This window comes from Panthera uncia, assembly GCF_023721935.1.
Source record: "Panthera uncia isolate 11264 chromosome B3 unlocalized genomic scaffold, Puncia_PCG_1.0 HiC_scaffold_1, whole genome shotgun sequence".
Classification (NCBI taxonomy): domain Eukaryota; kingdom Metazoa; phylum Chordata; class Mammalia; order Carnivora; family Felidae; genus Panthera; species Panthera uncia.
The window spans coordinates 41,307,046-41,328,118 of NW_026057582.1; the positions used below are offsets into that span (position 1 = coordinate 41,307,046).

At 41.0% G+C, this 21,073-nt stretch overlaps 1 protein-coding gene and 1 non-coding gene across 2 annotated transcripts in view; both read left to right on the top strand.

The window, feature by feature from the left end:
- The window catches only part of ARMH4 (armadillo like helical domain containing 4), a 123,868-nt gene that overhangs the window by 94,570 nt on the left and 8,225 nt on the right, over window positions 1-21,073 (top strand). The window contains exons 5-6 of the mRNA XM_049612702.1: window positions 13,927-13,958; window positions 20,718-20,852. Of these exons, the coding sequence (XP_049468659.1) occupies window positions 13,927-13,958; window positions 20,718-20,852 (167 nt within the window). The remainder of the gene's footprint in view (window positions 1-13,926; window positions 13,959-20,717; window positions 20,853-21,073) is intronic.
- LOC125910442 (U6 spliceosomal RNA) lies at window positions 1,260-1,366 on the top strand. The gene has a single exon (XR_007453952.1). It is a non-coding gene; the product is annotated as a U6 spliceosomal RNA (small nuclear RNA).

Genomic DNA, 21,073 nt, shown 5'->3' on the forward strand with positions numbered 1-21,073 from the left:
CACTTCTGCAGTGCAGGGTGGACAAGATACCCAGGGAAAAACAAGCCCCGGTGACAAATGACAGTTTGCACAAGGAAAGAGTCCAGCATGAGGGAAAGGAAATAAGCATAACGGACAGGAGGATTAGAATCTCAAGAACCCGGCAAAATAGAGGTATGTCTAAGATGGTTAAACAATGAGGACTTTGAGATTGGCTCTACTGTCTTAATAAAAAGTTTCTCCGTATAGTTGAACACCTGCTCCCAGGGAGCATGTGCAAAGTTTGCTTGTGAGATTTAGAAGGAGCAAAGGTAGGGACTGAGATTGTTCACCAGCTGACTGTCCTATAGTGGTTTGGAGAGACCTTTAGGTTTTTTCCGAAGGATCAAGAGCTCAGGGAAACTTTCTTTCCAAGTAATCCATTTAAGATGGAAGAAAAGCTCTTCCTTTGAGTATTAACTGTGATGCTCAGGTGCTCTTAACCAAAGATTTGCCTTCATTTCTCTCGAGGGTGCAGCTTGGTATTTGCCCATTATTATGGGGAGTGACACGTTATGAACTGGTAAGTGGAACTTTTGGGAACAAACCTTGAAGCTTCCTTGAAAACCACTTTAGTACTCATTCAGCTCCCCATGTCTAATCGACATCTGTTGGCTGAGCCTTGGCACTAGGGAAGTGGGAGCTTCTTGTTGACCAAGCAGAATCATGCCAGCAAGTTTAGATGGCTCATTGGTAAAAATGAGACTTCAGGGTTACCTGGTCACTGGCTAGTCTTCTCTTTGCCTCACTCTATGCTCAAGCCATAGCTTTTGATCAGTGGAAGCCCCACATTTATATGTAGAGGAGAAGGGTGTGTGGGGACCTTGTCATGAAGCTAAAGTGGGCTATCACTTTCCATGAACTTGAGAACAGGGGACTACAGGCAGGACTGATGGACACTAGGTAACTAATGCCTCACATCTATCTTGAGATGGGAAATTTTACATTCAGTGGATCTGGCAAGCAACACACATACAAACTTGACTTTGCCCCGGAAGCCTGATGAGACTGCACTTCAGAAACCGTAATCTTTCTATTAAAAATTAAGTATCGGGGTGCCTGGGTGGCTCAGTTGGCAGAGTTGGTGTCCAACTCTTGATCTTGGCTCAGGTCATGATCTCACAGTCGTGACATCGAGCCCTGCATTGGGCTCCATGCTGGGCATGGAGCCCGCTTAAGATTCTCTCTCTTCCTCTCTCTCTGCCCTTCCCCATCCTCTCTCTTAAAAAAAAATGAAGTATGTGCTCGCTTCGGCAGCACATATACTAAAATTGGAACGATGCAGAGAAGATTAGCATGGCCCCTGCATAAGGATGACACGCAAATTTGTGAAGCGTTCCATATTTTTAGACCACTTTCTCACACCATTCACAAAAATAAACTCAAAATGGATAAAGGACCTGAATGTGAGACAGGAAACCATCAAAAACCTAGAGGAGAAAGCAGAAAAAGACCTCTCTGACCTCAGCCGCAGCAATTTCTTACTTGACACATCCCCAAAGGCAAGGGAATTAAAAGCAAAAATGAACTACTGGGACCTTATGAAGATAAAAAGCTTCTGCACAGCAAAGGAAACAACCAACAAAACTAAAAGGCAACCAACGGAATGGGAAAAGATATTTGCAAATGACATATCGGACAAAGGGCTAGTATCCAAAATTTATAAAGAGCTCACCAAACTCCACACCCAAAAAACAAATAACCCAGTGAAGAAATGGGCAGAAAACACGAATAGACACTTCTCTAAAGAAGACATCCGGATGGCCAACAGGCACATGAAAAGATGCTCAACGTCGCTCCTCATCAGGGAAATACAAATCAAAACCACACTCAGACATCACCTCACGTCAGTCAGAGTGGCCAAAATGAACAAATCAGGAGACCATAGATGCTGGCGAGGATGTGGAGAAATGGGAACCCTCTTGCACTGTTGGTGGGAATGTAAACTGGTGCAGCTGCTCTGGAAAACAGTGTGGAGGTTCCTCAAAAAATTAAAAATAGATCTACCCTATGACCCAGCAATAGCACTGCTAGGAATTTACCCAAGAGATACAGGAGTGCTGATGTATAGGGGCACTTGTATCCCAATGTTTATAGCAGCACTGTCAACAATAGCCAAATGATGGAAAGAGCCTAAATGTCCATCAACTGATGAATGGATAAAGAAATTGTGGTTTATATATACACAATGGAGTACTACGTGGCAATGAGAAAGAATGAAATATGGCCCTTTGTAGCAACATGGATGGAACTGGAGAGTGTGATGCTAAGTGAAATAAGCCATACAGAGAAAGACAGATACCATATGGTTTCACTCTTATGTGGATCCTGAGAAACTTAACAGAAACCCATGGGGGAGGGGAAGGAAAAAAAAAGAGGTTAGAGTGGAAGAGAGCCAAAGCATAAGAGATTCTTAAAAACTGAGAACAAACTGAGGGTTGATGGGGGGTGGGAGGGAGGGGAGGGTGGGTGATGGGTATTGAGGAGGGCACCTTTTGGGATGAGCACTGGGTGTTGTATGGAAACCAATTGGACAATAAACTTCATATATTGAAAAAAAATGAAGTATGAAGACCACACTATTTCCTTTTTCACCAGTGGATTGAAAATCAGATAATACAAATGTGAAGAGAGAAGTATAAGAGTGAGTTGGGAGAATTTCAGGTGCCCTGATCATGGACTTGATGCTGTGGAATGATAGAATCATAGATCAGAAACCTCCACGCTCAACAGAACTTTCAAGGGAGTTTCATGCAAAGCCCAGTGACTTTTTTTGTTCCCTCTCAATCAGGTGTAGAGGAGGGACATGACAAGTTGTTTTCTCCCTCGTGAGCAGTTGTATATCATGCTTCTCTTTTTGGGAAAAAAAAAAAAGCAAACGTGGAGGGGTGCTTTCTTCATTTATGCGTCATGTATTTCCATATGGATGAAGTTCATAGCAGCCTTCTCCTCACTAGAGTTGGTAGCCATACAGTTTATAGTTCATCAGTATGGTTAGCATTTCTAAGTGATCCCGGGAAGATGTGCAGATGATTACAAGACATTCTCTTTGCATCCTCCTGGTAGGTATTTAGTATTGTTCCTCAGCTTGCAGTTAACTAAAGACATTCTTAATGTTATGTGAAAGTAGAGATTAGGGTATTTGGGCTCTTTGTACCCTTGTCTCCAAATCTCAGTGCAGAGCCTTCAGGATTAATGCTTCTCAGATGCACGATTGCTGCTCACTTAGCCCTATGCAAAGAAGTACGTCATTCTATTCATCGGAATCTTGCTGTTCTCTGTAATTATGTGAAGAGCAAATGATTATGGATAGAGCTTCTCTGTGATTGTTAAAACAGGTAAACTTAGCATCATTAGAGAATAGTGTGTAGCTGGAAAAACTTAAGACTTTTACAAAATCATGCAGACAATATTTAAAACAGTAAGTTTTATTTTATTATTCTTAAAGGTGTTATGTAAGTTGGAAAAAAGCTTTGCTGTTCTTGGGCTGCAAGAGGCACTTATGGTGAAATAACAAGGAAGAAAAAGAGCTGGTCTCCATTTATTTCTTGACACTGTAGAAACCCTGTAATTGAAATTTAGTTACATATGCTTTGAACAAAGGACAGTGTTCTGACATTGCATTTTTTATTTAGGTGGAATACACATTTTTCTTTTCATTGATTGACAAAAAATAAAGTTTCCCACCTTATTGAAAGATGTAAATGATCTTGAAAATTTCATTATTAAGGAGACTGTATAACCCTTTCAAAATCAAATGTGAACTAAGTGGAACTAGGTATGAAGTACATCTTACACAATGCTTTATGGAATGAGTATATCTTATAAATCCAGGTAGCCTGAGCCCTTCCATTAGAATTAGTTTAGATCATTGGAGATGGCGTCTGCCTTGAACTTGGTCAGCTTGCCTTTCTTTCTTGTGCCTTATTTCTGTTCGTTTTAAGAGTTTGTTTTAATTTACAAAATAAATAAAGTTGGTGTGGTATAGGGGAGGCCTACCTATGTGGTGGCGGAACTAGACTGGGATCTTAGTTTGAATTCTCCATAAAAGCAGACCCTGAGTCTGGATTGGTGTGCAAGGAGTTGGTGTGCGAGGATTGGTGTGGAAGGATGGCGAGGGAGTGAGGAAGTGACAGGGTGGCTGGAGAGCCAGCAAAGGGGACGTGCATGAGGAGATTATTACTGTGGCTCCTTGCTCTTAGGGGATCCTTGAGAAGCTGTGTGGAACACACCTCAGGGGGGAGGAAATCTGGGGAGTTTACCCAATGTGGGAGGAACAATAGTGCTCCTTCCCAAGATGTCTACATCCTAAGACCTAGAACCTGTAAATATGTTACCTTTACAAAGGGTACTTTGCAAATGTGATTGAATTAAGGACCCAGAGATGGGGAGATTATCACAAGGGTCCTTATAAGAGAGAAGTAGGAGGGTCAGAGTCAGAGAAGAAAATATGACAAAGGAAGCAGAGTTTAGAGAGAGCGAGATTGAAGTGTCGTACGGGTGGCTTTGAAGATGGAGGAAGGGGCCATGAGCTAAGGACAGCCTCTAGAGGCTGGAAAAGGCAAGGAAACATGTTCTCCTCTAAGGCTTCCAGAAGGAACCAGTCCCGCTGACACATTGACTTTAGCCATGAGACTGACTTTGGATTTCTGACTTCCAGAAGTATAAGATAACAAATTTATGTTGTTTTAAGCCATTGAATTTGTGATAGCTGCAATTGGGAGCTAATATACTCACCAACTCATGGCTCTCATTGATTAAAGATGGCTTCTAGAACAGTATTTCCTCAGTGCTTCTGGCTAGCCCCATGTGGGCTCCTATGACTGGAAGATACCCTCAGGCAGAGAGACCCTTAGGCCTGCATGGGAAGGAAGTGGTCTGTGGGGCACCAATGGGCTTGGCTTTACTTGGACAAAAGACTTGATCGATAGAATGTGAGAAGTGTCCTCATAAACACTTGAAACTAGCTGTTTTAGGTTGTTTCGTACGAACAGTCCAGGTTTCTGAGCTCCTCTGACTATTCCTTCATCTCTTCCTCTGGCCTTCTCTTGGCCTTTAAATATTGGAATTTCTTGGTGTTGTGACCTTGGTCTTGTGCAGTCTTACTCAGTGATGGTTAATTTTATGGGTCAACCTGACCAGGCCATGAGCTGCCCACACATCTGGCCAAACATTATTCTGGTGTATCAGTGAGGGTGTTTCTGGATGAGATTAACATTTGAATCAATGGACTGAGTAAAGCAGATCACCCTCCCCAGTGAGGGTGGCCTCATCCAATCAGCTGAAGGCCTGAATAGAGCAAAAAGGCTGACTGTTGAGCAAGGGAGAATTCTTCCTGCCTGACTGATGTCCCCTTCAGGCTGGGACATAGGTTTTTCCTGCCTTCAGACTCATATGGAAATACCAGCTCTTTCTGAATCTTGAGCCTCTAGCTCTTGAACTAGAACTACATCATCAGGTCTCCAAGATCTCTAGCTTGCTGACTCACCATGCTGATCTGATCTTGGGACTTATCAGCCTCCATCACCACACAAGCCAGTTTCTTAATTTCTTATGATAAACTCACTCTTCTCTCCCTCTCTCTCTCTCTCTCTCTCTCTCTCTCTCTCTCTCTGTGTGTGTGTGTATATATATATATATATATATATATATATATATACACACACATATATATACATATATATACACATATATATACATATATGTGTGTGTGTGTGTGTGTGTGTATGTCTATATCTATCTATATTATAGATAGAAATATATATATTTCTCTTTCTCTGGAGAACCATGTCTAATATACAGTTTATACTCCAGGGTGATCTTAGATCTTATTCACTCTTTGGACTTCTGCTTTCATGAACATTCTGGTGAACCCCAAACCTGGTCTTCAGCTTGGGTTTCTCCATATCCAAAATCTTAACTGCCAACAGAAACATCCCCAGGGATATTGTGCAGATACTTTAAACTCCACCTAGTCAGAGTAAAATCATTATCATGACCCCAGGAATCTGTTCCTGCTCTCTATATTCTTCTTTATTCATGGTGCTACCATGTACTCTTATCTCATACTCAGTATCTTCAGCATTGCTCATTCTGGGTTTTAACTTTCATCTCAGGATTTCTGCCACCAGGGCTGTTGTTCTCCAATGCAGAGCAACTCTGTACACAGGACTGAGTTGGGAAAATTCTCAGGCTAAGATAGACCTAAGATGGAACTAAGATAGATCTAATTTATTCTCATACAAAGACACACACACACACACACACAAATAGTGGGGGAGAGAAGACATATATACAGAGAGCAACAGTCATATAGACCAACAGACTCAGAGAAGGAGAAAAAAGGGGAAGAAAGAGACAAACCAGAGTGAGAGGCAGAGTTGGAAGGAGACACACATTGAGGCAGAGAGAGGAGGACATTTGTCAGAGAGAGGAGACAAGGAGAAGCAAATAGAGAAAGAGCAAGCCAGAATAACAGATAGGTGAGCTGATACACGTCCCACCCCAATCTGGGTATGCCATTATCTCCAGAAGTTGAAATAGCCCTATCGTGTCCTCTGACATGGCCACACCCCTTCCCAAAGCAACCCACTGGCATACTGAATAGGCATATATTTTAGCCATAAGGGTCTGGGTTCAGATTCCAGCTCAGTCAATTTTTAGCTGTGTGGCTTGCGGCATTTTACTTAAGCTTCATTTTCTTCATTTGTAAAATGGGGATGATAATACCTACCTTGCAAGCTTTTAGTGAAGTGTCCAATAAATCTTAATTATTAGCTCAGACAAACCCTGGGTCTCCTCTTGCTCCCATCCCTTTCCTCTTTAGTGAAAGGGAATTTATGGGTCTATCTGGAATAAATGTAGCCACTAAAATTTTGTTATTGGAAATAAAGGAAATTACTTTGCAGGCAGTCTGTTAAAAACCAACCATACTTACAATTGATAGGATACATAGAAATGTTATTTTATCTGCAATTTCTTCATTACTCTCTCCCTCTTCACTTTTTTTCCCACTGGATAAGCTAGGAGAGGGCAAATTGCTCTGCCTTGGATGCTACACACGAGAGAACACTAGTGGACGGGAGGGAGAACCTGCCGTTTTTTTTCTTTAACCGAAGTACAGTTGATACACAATGTTACGTTAGTTTCAGGCGTACAACATAGTGATTTAAGAAGTCTATACTTTATTCTTTTTTTTTTTAATTTTAGAGAGAGTAAGTAGGGGAGAGGGGCAGAGGGGGAGAGAGAATCTTAAGCAGGCTCCATGCTCAGCACAGAGCCTGACACAGGGCTCGATCCCATGACCCTGGGATCATGACCTGAGCGGAAATCAAGGGTTGGTCGCTCAATGGACTGAGCCACCCAGGTGCCCCTAAATAAAATTTCAAGAAAGAAAACAAACTAGAATCAGTGAGGTTAGAATGGATCTGTAGTTGTGGGCTGAGGAATTATCTGAGTGGAAGGGCCCTAACCTCTTGTGCTCATCTCTGTCAGCAATCCAGCATTAACTTCCATTTGCAAAGGTCTACAGAATTTTCTGGGGCTCTTTTAACTTAAAAGTAGTAAGAAATTGGAGGGTATTATGCTTAGTGAAATAAGTCAGTCAGAGAAAGACAGATAGCATACGTTTTCACTCATGTAGAATTTGAGAAAACTTAACAGAAGACCATGGGGGAAGGGAAGGGGAAAAAATAGTTTCAAACAGAGAGGGAGGTAAACCTATTAGAGACTCTTAAATACAGAGAACAAACTGAAGATTGATGGGAAAGTGGGAGGGGGGAGGGGAAAATGGGTGATGGGTATTGAGGAGGGCACTTGTTGGGATGAGTCCTGGGTGTTATATGTAAACGGTGAATCACGGGAATCTACCCCCAAAACCAGGAGCACCCTGTATGTTAGCCAACTGGACAATACATTGTATTAAAATAATAATAAAAATTAAAAAAAGAAATTATAAATAATTTGGAAAATTCTAAATATTGAGGGAATAAAAGAAAATCATCCATAATTCTATAACCCATTGAGGAATTCATTTAACACTTAGATGTACATTATCCCAATTATATACATAATATTTTTATCCACAAACTTGGGCTTATGTTATATATACTCTATTTTTTTCATTTGTAACATATCAAGTATTCTTCTTTAAATAATTTAAGTTTTTGTGTAATATACCACTCTGTAGATATAACCTAAGGTTTTGTTTTCCTGTGAGTATTTCAACCAATTATCTATGGTTGGCTATTAATGTTGTTTACATGTTCTTTTCCACTACAAATAATGTTACAGTAAATAACATTTAACAAAAATTTTTGTGCATATCACTGATTGTTTAAGATAACTGGAAATTTGGATGAAAAAAATTAAACCTTTAAAAAACTTTTAATATAGATTGCAAATCCCTCCTCACATCTCCAAAAAGTTGTATCAGTTCATACCCCTCTCGTCAGTGTGATGTGTCTCTATTTAAAAAATTGCAGTGTTGATTCTCCTCTTTATAAATCATCTTTTCTTTTTCTGATTTTTTTTTGTCTTGACTTTGCATTCCCTTATCAATTTTTATTCCTTCAGTTTATTTATTTATTTAGGGAGAGCATGTGCACACACATACACAGGAAAGGTGGAGGGAGAGATAGAGAATCTTTTTTTTTTTAATGTTTATTTTGAGAGAGAGAGAGAGAGAGAGAGAAAGAGAGAGAGAGAGAGAGAAGATGAACGGGGAAGGGGTAGATAGAAAAGGAGAGACAGACAATCCCAAGCAGGCTCCACACTGTCAGTGCAGTGTGGGTTCTAGAGGGGCTTGAACCCACAAACCATGAGATCATGATCTGAGCCCAAATCAAAAGTTGGTTGCTCAACTGACTGACAGGCGCCCCATTCCTTCAGTTTTAAAATGTATAAATGCAAAATTTATTTTGACACTGACTCGAACATTTTATTGAAAACAGTTTACAGAATCCTCATGAAAAAGAGTCATACTTATTCAAAAATTCTGAACTCACTTGAAAGCAATATATATTCACCAAAAGAAGGAAGAAATATTTATTAAGCACCTGAGTGCCCAATACCAGGTGAAAGACTCTTGCAGATGCCTGAGAAGCACAAGACATGACCCTCAGGGGTCTCATGATCTTAGGTGGAGAAATACAACCAAGCTTGCATATTTTAAAGAACAGTCTTTCTCAACCTTTTTAGACCCATGCCTCCCCGAATACTGTCTCATTGGGGCGCCTGGGTGGCGCAGTCGGTTAAGCGTCCGACTTCAGCCAGGTCACGATCTCGTGGTCTGTGAGTTCGAGCCCCGCGTCAGGCTCTGGGCTGATGGCTCGGAGCCTGGAGCCTGTTTCCGATTCTGTGTCTCCCTCTCTCTCTGCCCCTCCCCCGTTCATGCTCTGTCTCTCTCTGTCCCAACAATAAATAAAAAACGTTGAAAAAAAATTAAAAAAAAAAAAAAAAGAATCTGAATACTGTCTCATTATCTTCTATGTATCACCGACCCCAGTAGCCAAGAACATTTGACCAAGCTTTCTTTTTGTAGTTTGTGTCATAAAGAACCAGATCCATTGAATGTGCTCTTTCAAACTCCCTGTATGCAGACACATGTCCTGTTCTGATGTGCCTTCCCTCCCCCAGTGGAGAACTGCTGCCTTAGAGAATTATACAAAGCAGGACTCTGAAATTTACACGAAGAACCTGATATAGAGACAGTTTACTAGTGAGACCTGGCTTGATAAGGCGTAAGTTAAACTGTTTGTCTTGACAGCGAACTTCCTATAGTTTAAAAGTCTGTTGGTGCACCAGACCCTGGCTTGATCTGTGCCTCCCTTTCCTCTTCTCCGAGCTGCCCTTACTCTGCCATCCACAGGTAGTCCCATGGCCCTTTTCACCCCTTCCACGAGGTGCTCACTTTTTCCTTTTTCTACCTCGCTCTTATTTTGCTCTTTATATAATATCCAGCCCATTCCCTGATTCCAAGTGTCTTGCTTCAGAGTTGTCACTCTGCCTTGGTCCCAGTAATTGGCTTTCCTGCTCTGTGCCTTACCTCTCCATCCCTGCACTGTTACTTGTCATTCGCTTCTCATAGACCTGATGGCCTGCTCCTTTCCTCACTGGAGTTAGCCAACCCCGCCCCCCCCACCGACCCCAAGCCTTTTACTGACCCCCGTGTAGAGCGCAGTGCCTGGCCAACACAATGTGCATAATAAATATTTGCTGAATGAATAAATGAATTGGAAGCATTCTCATGCTTGAATTTAATTTTATGTTGAGACATGTTGAAATAGTCATGTTTCATTTGTCTTTCTCCCCTCCTGCCCCAGTTTTCTTATTTTTGTTTTATTACTTCTCTACACCAGGTGCTGTACTAGACACGGGGCACTTGTTATTTCTAATCTTCACAACAGTCTTGCAAGACAGGGGTTACCATCGTCATTCTACATATGAGGAAACTGAGGGTCCAGGAGGTTCATTAATTTCTCCAGAGTCACTCAGTGAAGCAGTGGTTGACTTCACTTCTCCATGGAACCACTAACTCTTAGTCCCATTCCTGGGGTTCCTGCACTTTCTTCTTTTGGCCTTCCCATGACTGATCAAATCCTGATTGTGCACCACTGTCTTTGCCGGAATCCTGGTTGAGACAGAAGGAGTGAGGAGGGAAGGATAAACCCAAGAGGTCTTGCCAAGATCTTGACGTGAGGGATTGAAGCCAGGGACTGAAGGAGATAGAAGAACCCAGGGTATCTCCACATTTTCAACCTGATAGAGCAGAAGAGTGGTGGTGTCACCAAAATAAATGGGTAGCTAAGAAGTCTTACTCCTTGAGGTTGTTAAATCAGATAGTGGTTGGAATTTCAGTGACTCTTAACTCCCTGGTTAACCATGAACAAGTCTCTTAGCTTCTTGGAGTCTCTGTTTCCTCATCTTTTCCCTGAGCATAATCTTACCTGAATCTCATGTTTGATATTGGTTTGCTGATCAAATGATGCACTAGATCTGAACCTGCTCGGTACGGGGTCGGGCCATGTGCGCCTGTCAGCTGGCATCATTACTGTCAGATATGTTATTACTAGAGTCAGACAGTAAATGGAGACACCGACTTCTTGGGTAAAAGCGTGTCTGTATCAGGGGTCAGCAAACTGACCAGTCTAGCCTGTTACCCTATGAGCATTTTTTTATCACCTTTTTAAAAAATGATTTTTGCGTCACCTATGAGCAAAGAAAGTCTTTTACATTTTATTTTATTTTATTTTTAATTGTTTAAAATTTTTTTTTATTTATTTTTGAGACAGAGAGAGACAGAGCATGAGTAGGGAGGGGGAGAGAGATATGGAGACACAGAATCCAAAGCAGGCTCCAGGCTCTGAGCTATCAGCACAGAGCCTGACGCGGGGCTCGAACTCACAGACTATGAGATCATGACCTGAGCTGAAGTCGGATGCTTAACTCACTGAGCCACCCAGGTGCCCCTTTTACATTTTAATATGGTTGAAAAAATCAAAAGAAAGATATTTGTGACATATGAAAATTACATGAAATTCAAAGGTCAGTGTCCACAAATAACATTTATTGGAATATAGCCAAACTCATTTATTTATGTACCATCTATGACTGCTTTTACATGGCCACAGCAGAGTTGAGTAGTTGCAGCCGAGATTGTATGGCCTGCAATGCCTAAAATATTTACTGTTTGATTCTTTACAAGAAAACTTTGCCAATCCCTTGTCTATACTTTTTGGCAGCCGTTTCTAGGCTTGCCACTCTGTGTCTTTCCTTCCTATCTATTGAAGCTCCTGGAGAGGAAAGGAAATGTAAGGAAATCTTGAAAGGTTTTGTTTATTTATCTGTTTACTAATTTCTTTGATAATATTTGTCTTCTTTTCTCCTTTTTGATGATTTTAAAAAAGAATTTTTGTTCAGAGCTGAAATATTACTATAACTTTAAAAGGCAGTAAGGATGGGGGACCCTGGGTGGCTCAGTGGGTTGAGCATCTGACTCTTGATTTCGGCTCAGGTCATGATCTCGCTGTGGTGGCTCTGAGGCCCTCCAGACTCTGTGCTGAGCAGAGCCTGATTGGGATTCTCTCTCTGGCCCTCCCCTGCTTGCACTTGCCTGTGTGCTCTCTATCTCTCTCTCCCCATTGCTAGCTTCGGACTATCCTTAACATGGCCATTCTAACACATGCCTTCATTTTGAGTGATGCCTCCTTCTATTCTCAGCATGTGTACGTCCAAATGGTTGTAATAGTGGTCTACTAACATTTCCTGCTTGATGTAGTCCTTTTCAGTGGCTTTTATGACTGTTACTTGATTATTGCCTTTTACTTACTTCCTTACTATTTATTTATTTATTTATCTATTTATTTATTTATTTGTTTATTTAAGAGAGCATGCACCAGTGAGGGAGAAGGGCAGAGGGAATGAGAGAGAGAATCCCAAGGATACTCCACACAGAGCCTGATGCTGGATTTGTTTCCATGACCCTGGGATCATGACCTGAGCTGAAATCAACAGTCTGTTGTTCAACTGACTGAGCCACTGAGACTCCCCCCCGCTTTTTTTTTTTTAGATTGTTGCTTTTATTTTTTTTTTACAGTCGTTGTGTTATTGTGGAGTGGTACTATTTGCAAGCTGTGTATGCTTCAGAAATACTTCCTGTTCTTGCCTTTGGTCAAAATTTCCTTCTTCAGCTGTGAATGCAAATGCTTCTCTCTGGAGCCAGTGCTGAGCAGCCCTAGCCTGCGCACTGCCCCTTCCTACCTTACTTGGACATTGATTCAAGTGCAGAATACCCATTGAGCTTAAAAACTGAGAGATGTGAGGAATAAAGTAAAAGAGAAGATGTCAGATGAGACACAAATTTGATATTTTATTTTATTTTATTTTATTTGGTAGTGCATGGGTCAAGGGTGAACTTGATATTATAAAGATGATTTCCTGTATCCTTCCCCAGACCTCCCTCCAAAGCATTCGATAGTAATGGCCACCTGGGTGGCTCAGTTGCTTAAGTGTCCAACTTTGGCTCAGGTCATGATTTCACAATTCGTGGGTTCAAGCCCTGCATCAGGCTCTGTGCTGACAGCTCGGAGACTGGAGCCCGGAGCCTGCTTTGGATTCTGTGTCTCCTCTCTTTACCCTACCCCACTCACACACACACTCTTTCTCTCTCTCAAAAATAAATAAACATGGGGAGCCTGGGTGGCTCAGTGGTTGAGCATCTGACTTCGGCTCAGGTCATGATCTCTCAGTTCGTGAGTTCGAGCCCCCGCATCGGGCTCTGTGCAGACAGCTCAGAGCCTGGAGCCTGCTTCAGGTTCTGTCTCCCTCTCTCTCTGCCCCATCCCTGCTCATGCTCTGTCTCTCTCTGTCTCTCAAAAATGAATAAACGTTAAAAAAAAATTAAAAAAAAACATTAAAAAATAAGAAAAAATAGTAATAAAAATACATTTAACAAACAAAAATATTCTCTGTTCATCTAATGATGATATGAAGGATATGGTTATGCTCTCTGTTGCTTTTTTAATTTTATTTTAGAGACCGAGAGCATGAGGTGGGGAGAGGGGCAGAGGGAGATAGAGAGAATCTTAAGCAGGTTCCATGCTCATCCCCAGAGCCTGACATGGGGCTCAATCCCATGACCCTGGGATCATGACCTGAGTGGAAATCAAGAATCGGATGCTCAACTGACTGAGCCACTCAGGTGCCCCCCTGTTGCAGTTTTAAATAAATGAGAATCAAAACAAGACTATTACTGTCATGTTAATACTGTTGACTCTTTCATAGTATTTCATATAATGAAACCAGTGCATCAAATTAATTCAATACCATGAAATATAAGTTATCAAATTAACTTAATGAAATATAAGTAAAAAGATGGCTATTTACATTTTATTCTCTTATTTTCCCTAGTGAGAAGCTGGATGGAAAAACTAAAAGACAAGGTAAGAGAAGTATTTTCTTTCTTCAGATTTATCTTAAAGGGCACGGCTTTGTCAAATAAAAGATCTCCAGAGTAACTGAGCTTTAATTCATCATTCTGATTCTGGTGACCTACTCAGAGATGCAAGGTCACTTCCACATGGCCAGCAAGAAGGAAGACCCTCCTTTTAACTTCCTTCTTGTATAGTACAGGGGACACCTTATTCTTTGGAGCATCATTCCTTCTTATGAAGGCATCCTGTAGTATGCTCAGCTGAAAAATATCCTTGATATATCAAGGTGGAGTGTAATCCCATTGTATTTAGCATTTCTTGTCCCAGTGCAAGGCTTTTGTAAGCCTGATCCTCCTGCATAAGGAAGAAAAACCTTGGATTTTTGAAAAACATTTTATTATTATTTTTTTAAAAGTTTTTTATTTTTTATTTTTGATGGGGTGGAGGGGCAGAGAGAAAGGGAGACAGAGGATCCAAAGCAGGTTCTGCTCTGACAGACGAGAGCCTGATGCGGGGCTCTAACTCAAGAACATGAGATCATGACCTGAGCTGAAGTCGGATGCTTAACTGACTGAGCCATCCAGGTGCCCCAAAATTGTGTGATTATATTAATTCTCCTCATTATTATCTTTGTGCTTCTCAGTAAAATTTAGCATGGATGGTTTTTGAGAATGAGGCTATTGTGTATTCATAGGTATTAAAAGTGATATTGAAAATTTTAAGCATATTGAGGTTACCGGAGGCCATTTTCATATCTGTAACGGGTCCAGTTGTCTAAGGGAGGTAGGATCAGATGGACCGAGTAGGATTTAGGGGGAAAAAAGCTCAAAGGTTAAGAACTGAACACATTAGTAGGGCTTCTTGTTTTTTTTTTTTTCAGGAGAAAATATGATGCAATGTAAAGGAAATAGGCTTTGGTAGATGAATTTAGGAATCCATATATCATTGTTTCTATAGAAAATATCCTTCTGAGTAAAAAAAAAATGCACAAAAAACCTTTAAGAGAATACATTTTTGCATGCAGTCAGTTTTGAAGTTAGATATTGCAAAATTTCTTACCTGTATCTATAGATAGCTTTGCCATAATTTTTAAAAATCTGTGCAGTTTTATAGAAAGGCTGTATTTTCTATTTCTGTAGACCCTTCTTGTCTCAAAGGCTTGGCACCTTCTCTTTACTCATTTTCACCAAGAGAAATAATTTTATGTGTGATCCTTAGTTTTCTGGATTGAGTTTTTCCAGCCCTCTCTCTATTTTCTTCTGTAGTGTTTTTTCAGTATGTCTTAATTAAAAAAAAAAGAAAAATAGTTGATATTCTAACCATGTTTGGCTTATTTGAGGTGTTCTTTATATTTTGACCCTCTTTTGGAGGTACTCACTGTAATCTTTCCCATATCCCCCCTTCCTCTGTGAGTGAAATATTATACACTTACCTGCAATGTGCATTCATATGTGCATACACGTATGTGTGTATATGTATCTTTCTCTCTTTCCCTTCCTTTCTCCCTCACTTCCCCTCTTCACCTATCTAGCTAGCTAGTTAGCTATCATCTATAAAAGTCTTGTGAGTTATTATCTTCAGAAACTGTTTGGTATAACTATTGCCTCTGATGAAAGTCACAGAATCCCTTAAACCTGAAAACTAAATACTTATTTGACTGGCTCTTCGGCCCACCAGGACGTTTTCTCAGTTTCGCTTTATTTAATTTTACCCAATATTGGTATTTCTGTTAGTTGGTTTGGCTCCAGAAAGAATAGTGCTCTAAAAAGTTCTGAATTATTCCTTTTGCTGTTATTATTTTGGATTTCTATATTAGTTAGGATTAAGATCAGCTATGAGTGACAGAGAACCCCAGTGACAATGGCTTAACCAAGACGAATTTTGTCTCTTGTTTATGAATCTGGAGGTAGCAGTCAGGGGTTAATGGGAAGCAACACTGTGACAAGGGCTCAAGCTCCTTGTATTTGATGCTCCACTATCTGTGGACATTCATTCCCAAGGTCACCTCATGGTCCTGGATGGCAGTTCCAACTTCAGTAGCTCTATTCTAGCCAGAGGAAGGAGGAAAAGGGAAGGCTAAGGTACCTCCTCCCTCTTAAAAGGGAAGATGGAGGCACTCTCATTCTTAAAATGTGGGGAATAAAGGCTGTGCTCCCCTCTTAAAGATCATGGCCTGGAAGTTGCACCTGCCACTAATGTATTATCTTCTCTCTCTCTCTCTTTTTTAAAAATTTTTAAATCTTTATTTTTGAGAGAGAGAGAGAGAGAGAGAGAGCAAGCGGGGAGGAGGAACAGAGAGAGAGGGAGACACAGAATCCAAAGCAGGCTCCAGGCTCCGAGCTGTCAACACAGAGCCTGACGCAGGGCTTGAACCTGTGAGCCCTGAGATCATGACCTGAGCCAAAATTGTATGCTTAACCGACTGAGCCACCCAGGTGCCCCAAATTTATTATCTTCTTAGTGAGAGTTATCACATGGTCATAGCCAGCTAAAGCTGCACAGAAGGCAGGGAGAAGTGATTGTTGCCCAGCCTAAATGGGAGGTTCTGTTGCTCTGAAAGAAGAGGTGAATGAGTATTGAGGGACAGTCCCTATACTCATTCCATCATTGCCTTCTTTCTGGTTATATGTCCAAGTTAGTGATGGTTGTTAGGCAAATCTTAACTTGGCTATATATCTTTTCAGCATCTAAATGTTTCTCACAATTGGAGAGGCATGACAATTGTAGTCGTATAATAAAGACCAGCTCTGTTGTTGTGTCACCAAGGTCATTCTATTTCTTTTAGCTTTGGGAAGTAATCTGGAAAATGGATGACCCAGAGTATACTGCATAACACTGATTCTCACTGGCCCCACAGTGTCAGCATCACCTGGGAGCTCGCTAGAAATGCAATTCTTGGGCCCCACCCAACACACACTGAGTCAGAAACTCTGGGAACAGGGCCCAACAATCTGTTTTAACAAGTCTTGCAGGTGACTCTGGTACATGCTGAAGTTTGAGAACCACCATCGCAAAGCAATATCAGGGCACTATCTTAATTCAGCAGATTTTAGGCAGTATAGCATATCATTTGTTTTTCTTATACCTTTCTTGAAAACAGATGTTTCTGAATAACTACATTGTCCTAATACTTTCTCATGAAAGTATTTCTCTTTTTACTTTCTCATGAACAAAGCAAAACAAAACAAAGTAAACAAAACCAAAACAAACACAAACTAAAAACAACTATGACTAGTAATAATTTAAAAAATGTAAAACTTACTCTTTATTTGCAGCTATTTTCAAGTTTACAAAAAAGATACAGAGTAAATACAAAGAATGCCCCTTTAACTTTTACCCAGATGCACTTGTTTTTAATATTTTATCTCATTTGCCGGTCTGTCTCCCCATTTCTGTCTCTTTTTCTGAACCATTTGAGGAAGAGTTGCATATACTATGGTGCTTTGACCCTAAATACTTTAGTGTGTATTTTCTACACACTAGAGTGGGAATATTCTGTTAGCAAACATAGTACAGTTATCAGCTTGAGTATATTTAATATTAATACAGTACTTTTTATCAAATCTGGCATCAGTTTTTTCAATAGACTCAAAATACTTTTCTTTTTTTTAAATGTTTATTTATTTTTGAGAGCACAAGCAGGAAGGAGGCAGAGAGAGACACACACATGGAATTGGAAGCAGACTCCAGGCTCTGAGCAGTCAGCACAGAGCCTGATGTGGGGCTCAAACCCATGAGCTGTGAGATCATGACCTGAGCTGAAGTTGCTTAACCAACTAAGCCACCCAGGCACCCTTCAAAATACCTTTCTAAAAGTATTTTTTCTTCTCTAGTAGAGGACCCAGTCTAGGATCATACAGCACATCTGATTTCCATGATTTGTTAGTTTCCTATAGTCTGGAACATTTTTTATAGCCATCTTTTGTCTTTCACGACAGTGATGTTTAAAAGAATATAGACCTTTTTTTTAATGTTTATTTATTATTTTTGAGAGAGAGAGTGTGAGCCGGGGAGGGGTAGAGAGAGAGAGAGGAAGACAGAAGACAGGAATCTGAAGCAGGCTCTGCACTGTCCATTCAGGTGTGGGGCTCGAACCCACAAACTGTGAGATAATGACCTGAGCGGAAATCAAGAGCTGGACGCTTAACCGATTGAGCTGCCCAGGTGCCCCAAAAGAATATAGACCTCTTTAAAACAATATCACAGGGGCGCCTGGGTGGCTTCTAAGCGGCCGACTTCGGCTCAGGTCATGATCTCACGCTCCGTGAGTTCAAGCCCCGCGTCGGGCTCTGTGCTGACAGCTCAGAGCCTGGAGCCTGTTTTGGATTCTGTGTCTCCCTCTCTCTGACCCTCCCCTGTTCATGCTCTGTCTCTCTCTGTCTCAAAGATAAATAAACGTTAAAAAAAAAACAATATCACAGTCTTCATTTTAGGTTTATTGGGTGTTTTCTCATGATTAAACTCAATTTATGCATTCTCAGCTGGAATATACGCAGGTGCAGCCGTGTCCTTCTTAGGGTGTTACATGTGGAGGTTCATGTACATACAGTGCTTTTGAACAAATAAGAGGTAAGGGGCAGGATTTAGAACTTAAAAAATATGTACATGTTTCTTGTTTTCATTTGTGCAGGAAACAAGTCATGGGTGATTTAAGAAGAGCTTCTTCTCCGTTAGTCAGTTTTTAAAGAGGAATGGTTAAAATATACTTGAAGAGGAGAGGTTACTTTGATCCCATCTTGTAATTGTAATTTCAAAGCACAGTCAGTTATCTCTCTCTCTCTCTTTCTCCCTCCCTCTCTCTCTCTCTCTCTCTCTCTCTCTCTCACACACACACACACACACACACACACACACGAGGGGACAAAAGAGAGGAAAGAGGGAGATACGAATTAAGTTTTGGTGAAATCTAGATGATTTAAAGCTCTAGAAACAAGAAGTCTAAATGTATAAATAACAAGTGTGGGAAAGAGTGACACTTTTTGGAATCTTCGTGCTATTGGGGTGAAGTTACATAGTACAAGGAGACCCACACAGAGAGTGGTCATGCTGAGTTTCCAAAAGCTCACACATCATCCTTTGAATGTACATCATCCTCTTTAGAGTCTAATCTATGGGACTTAAATGATCATATTTCAATATGTACATACGTTTCCATGCACTGGGAATGGTGGTTTTAAAACAATATACTCACATTTCTTGTGAGAGTACCAAAACTTTGCTCTTGTCCGGTGTTTTCCCACATGGAAAATTACAGTTTTTATAAGCCTTAAGTAGATCTGGAAGAACTTTAGAAAAAGTTTGGGTTTCTGCAAAGCATATTAATTTGTTGAAAAGTGACTGGGTATTGTTTCTTGGAGAAAAACACTCAGTATGCTGATGAACAATGCTATTGTTCTCAAATTAATGGAAAAATTTCCATATTCTGCTCTAACACAAGAGTCTGGAAAACAGAACCAGTGGTTGAGCCGGCTGTGTGCAGGAGGGAGCTGCAGTTTTATAAGGTCGTGTGTATTCCTTTGATTTACTTTTGGAAATGTTGGGAAAGCATCACAGTCTGCATACTTCAGCACTTTTTAGAAAACTTTTATTCTCTGGCCCTCTCTGATTTTGTCTCATTCTGAAAGGTACTAGAAATAGTTTGAGCTATAATAGAAATTTTAGAAATAGTCAAATAAATGAACAGACTCATGGGTCCCCCCCCCCCCCAAATAATGCCTATCTAAAGTTCAAAAATTTAAATTTTTTTATATATTTTGTCTGGGTGGGCCGCTAGAAGGGGCCTTCTTGGAAGGCAAACCAGTATCCTGTTTTTCTATGAAAGTGCTCTAGGTAGGTTACATAATGCTTATTAGGCCAATACATATTGAGCAAAATGCAGGGAGCGCCTTTAGTATGATGGCCTTACCCTGAGCTTGGGAAGATCCTCAGCTACTCACCCAAGCCCAGGGATGTGTGAACATCACACTGCTCTCTTATGAGCAACTTATTCATAGTGACACCTTGGGGACATTGGAGACACTTCAGATACCAGATACCTCCAGGCTCTTTAGAACGTGTCAGTGTTGTTGGCAGTGATCTTTGTACCCTGCTCTGCCACTTTCTTTCTTTGAGTCTGGAGATGCTCAGAATTTCCTCTCAAGCCCCAACTTTGGTCTTGTCCCCTGGCAGATTTTTCCTTTCATATAAATCCCACTTTACGCGCATGCCCTCTCCTCTCCTTGTCTTTCCTGTCTGTGCCCCAACATCTGGCATCCTCCGTCTTCCCTCTTTTACTGTAATGCAGCTGAGATTGTGAGAGAGAAGACCACCAATGTTGAGGCCCTCCCTTTGCCCCCCAAGAAGCACAATATTCCAGCGGGCACTTCAGCCCCCTTGGAGCTTGTCTCAGGCTGATATTTCCAATTTATAGCATTTTAATAGTCCTGGCGTTCTTAGAAGCTTACTTCATCCATCTCTAATACAAATTATATTTCTGCCACCAAAACCTGATGTTGATAAATGTTCATAAGGACACGGCTGGTGCTGCCACTAGGTCTGGGTGATTTATTTCAATACTTCTACTAAATACTTGAACTCTCCAAAAATAGTCCTCCCTTTCTCTCTGTTGCCTTCTCCCTAAAAATACCTTTATTCTAGGTGCTATTTTATAGCAAGGCAGCTAGGAGAATTTCAGGTGTTGTTTAAGAACCTGGTGCCATCCAGCAAAAATGAGAAACCCAGGGCAGTGGTCCATTCAGCATCCTGATGCATGTTTCCTTTTCTGTGCAGGCTGGCTACATGTCTGGGATGCTGGTTCCTGTAGGGGTTGGGATAGCTGGAGCCTTGTTCATCTTGGGAGCACTGTACAGCATTAAGGTTATGAATCGGCGAAGGAGAAACGGCTTCAAAAGGCATAAAAGAAAGGTATGGAACCAACAAGAGCAAAACCTAATCAGTTTCAGAACATTCTTCGCTTTTCTAATTTGCTTAATAAAGCACATGGGGCTTAATGATGCATGAATGGTATTGACATGCCCAGTGGTTTGGATTAGCTGCGGCAGCTGCTGCTTCGTGTGTTAGTGTGTCTTTTAAAGGGGCCTGTTTCTCAGTTTTGCTCTGCAGCAGAAAGGGTTTAATGCTTTTCT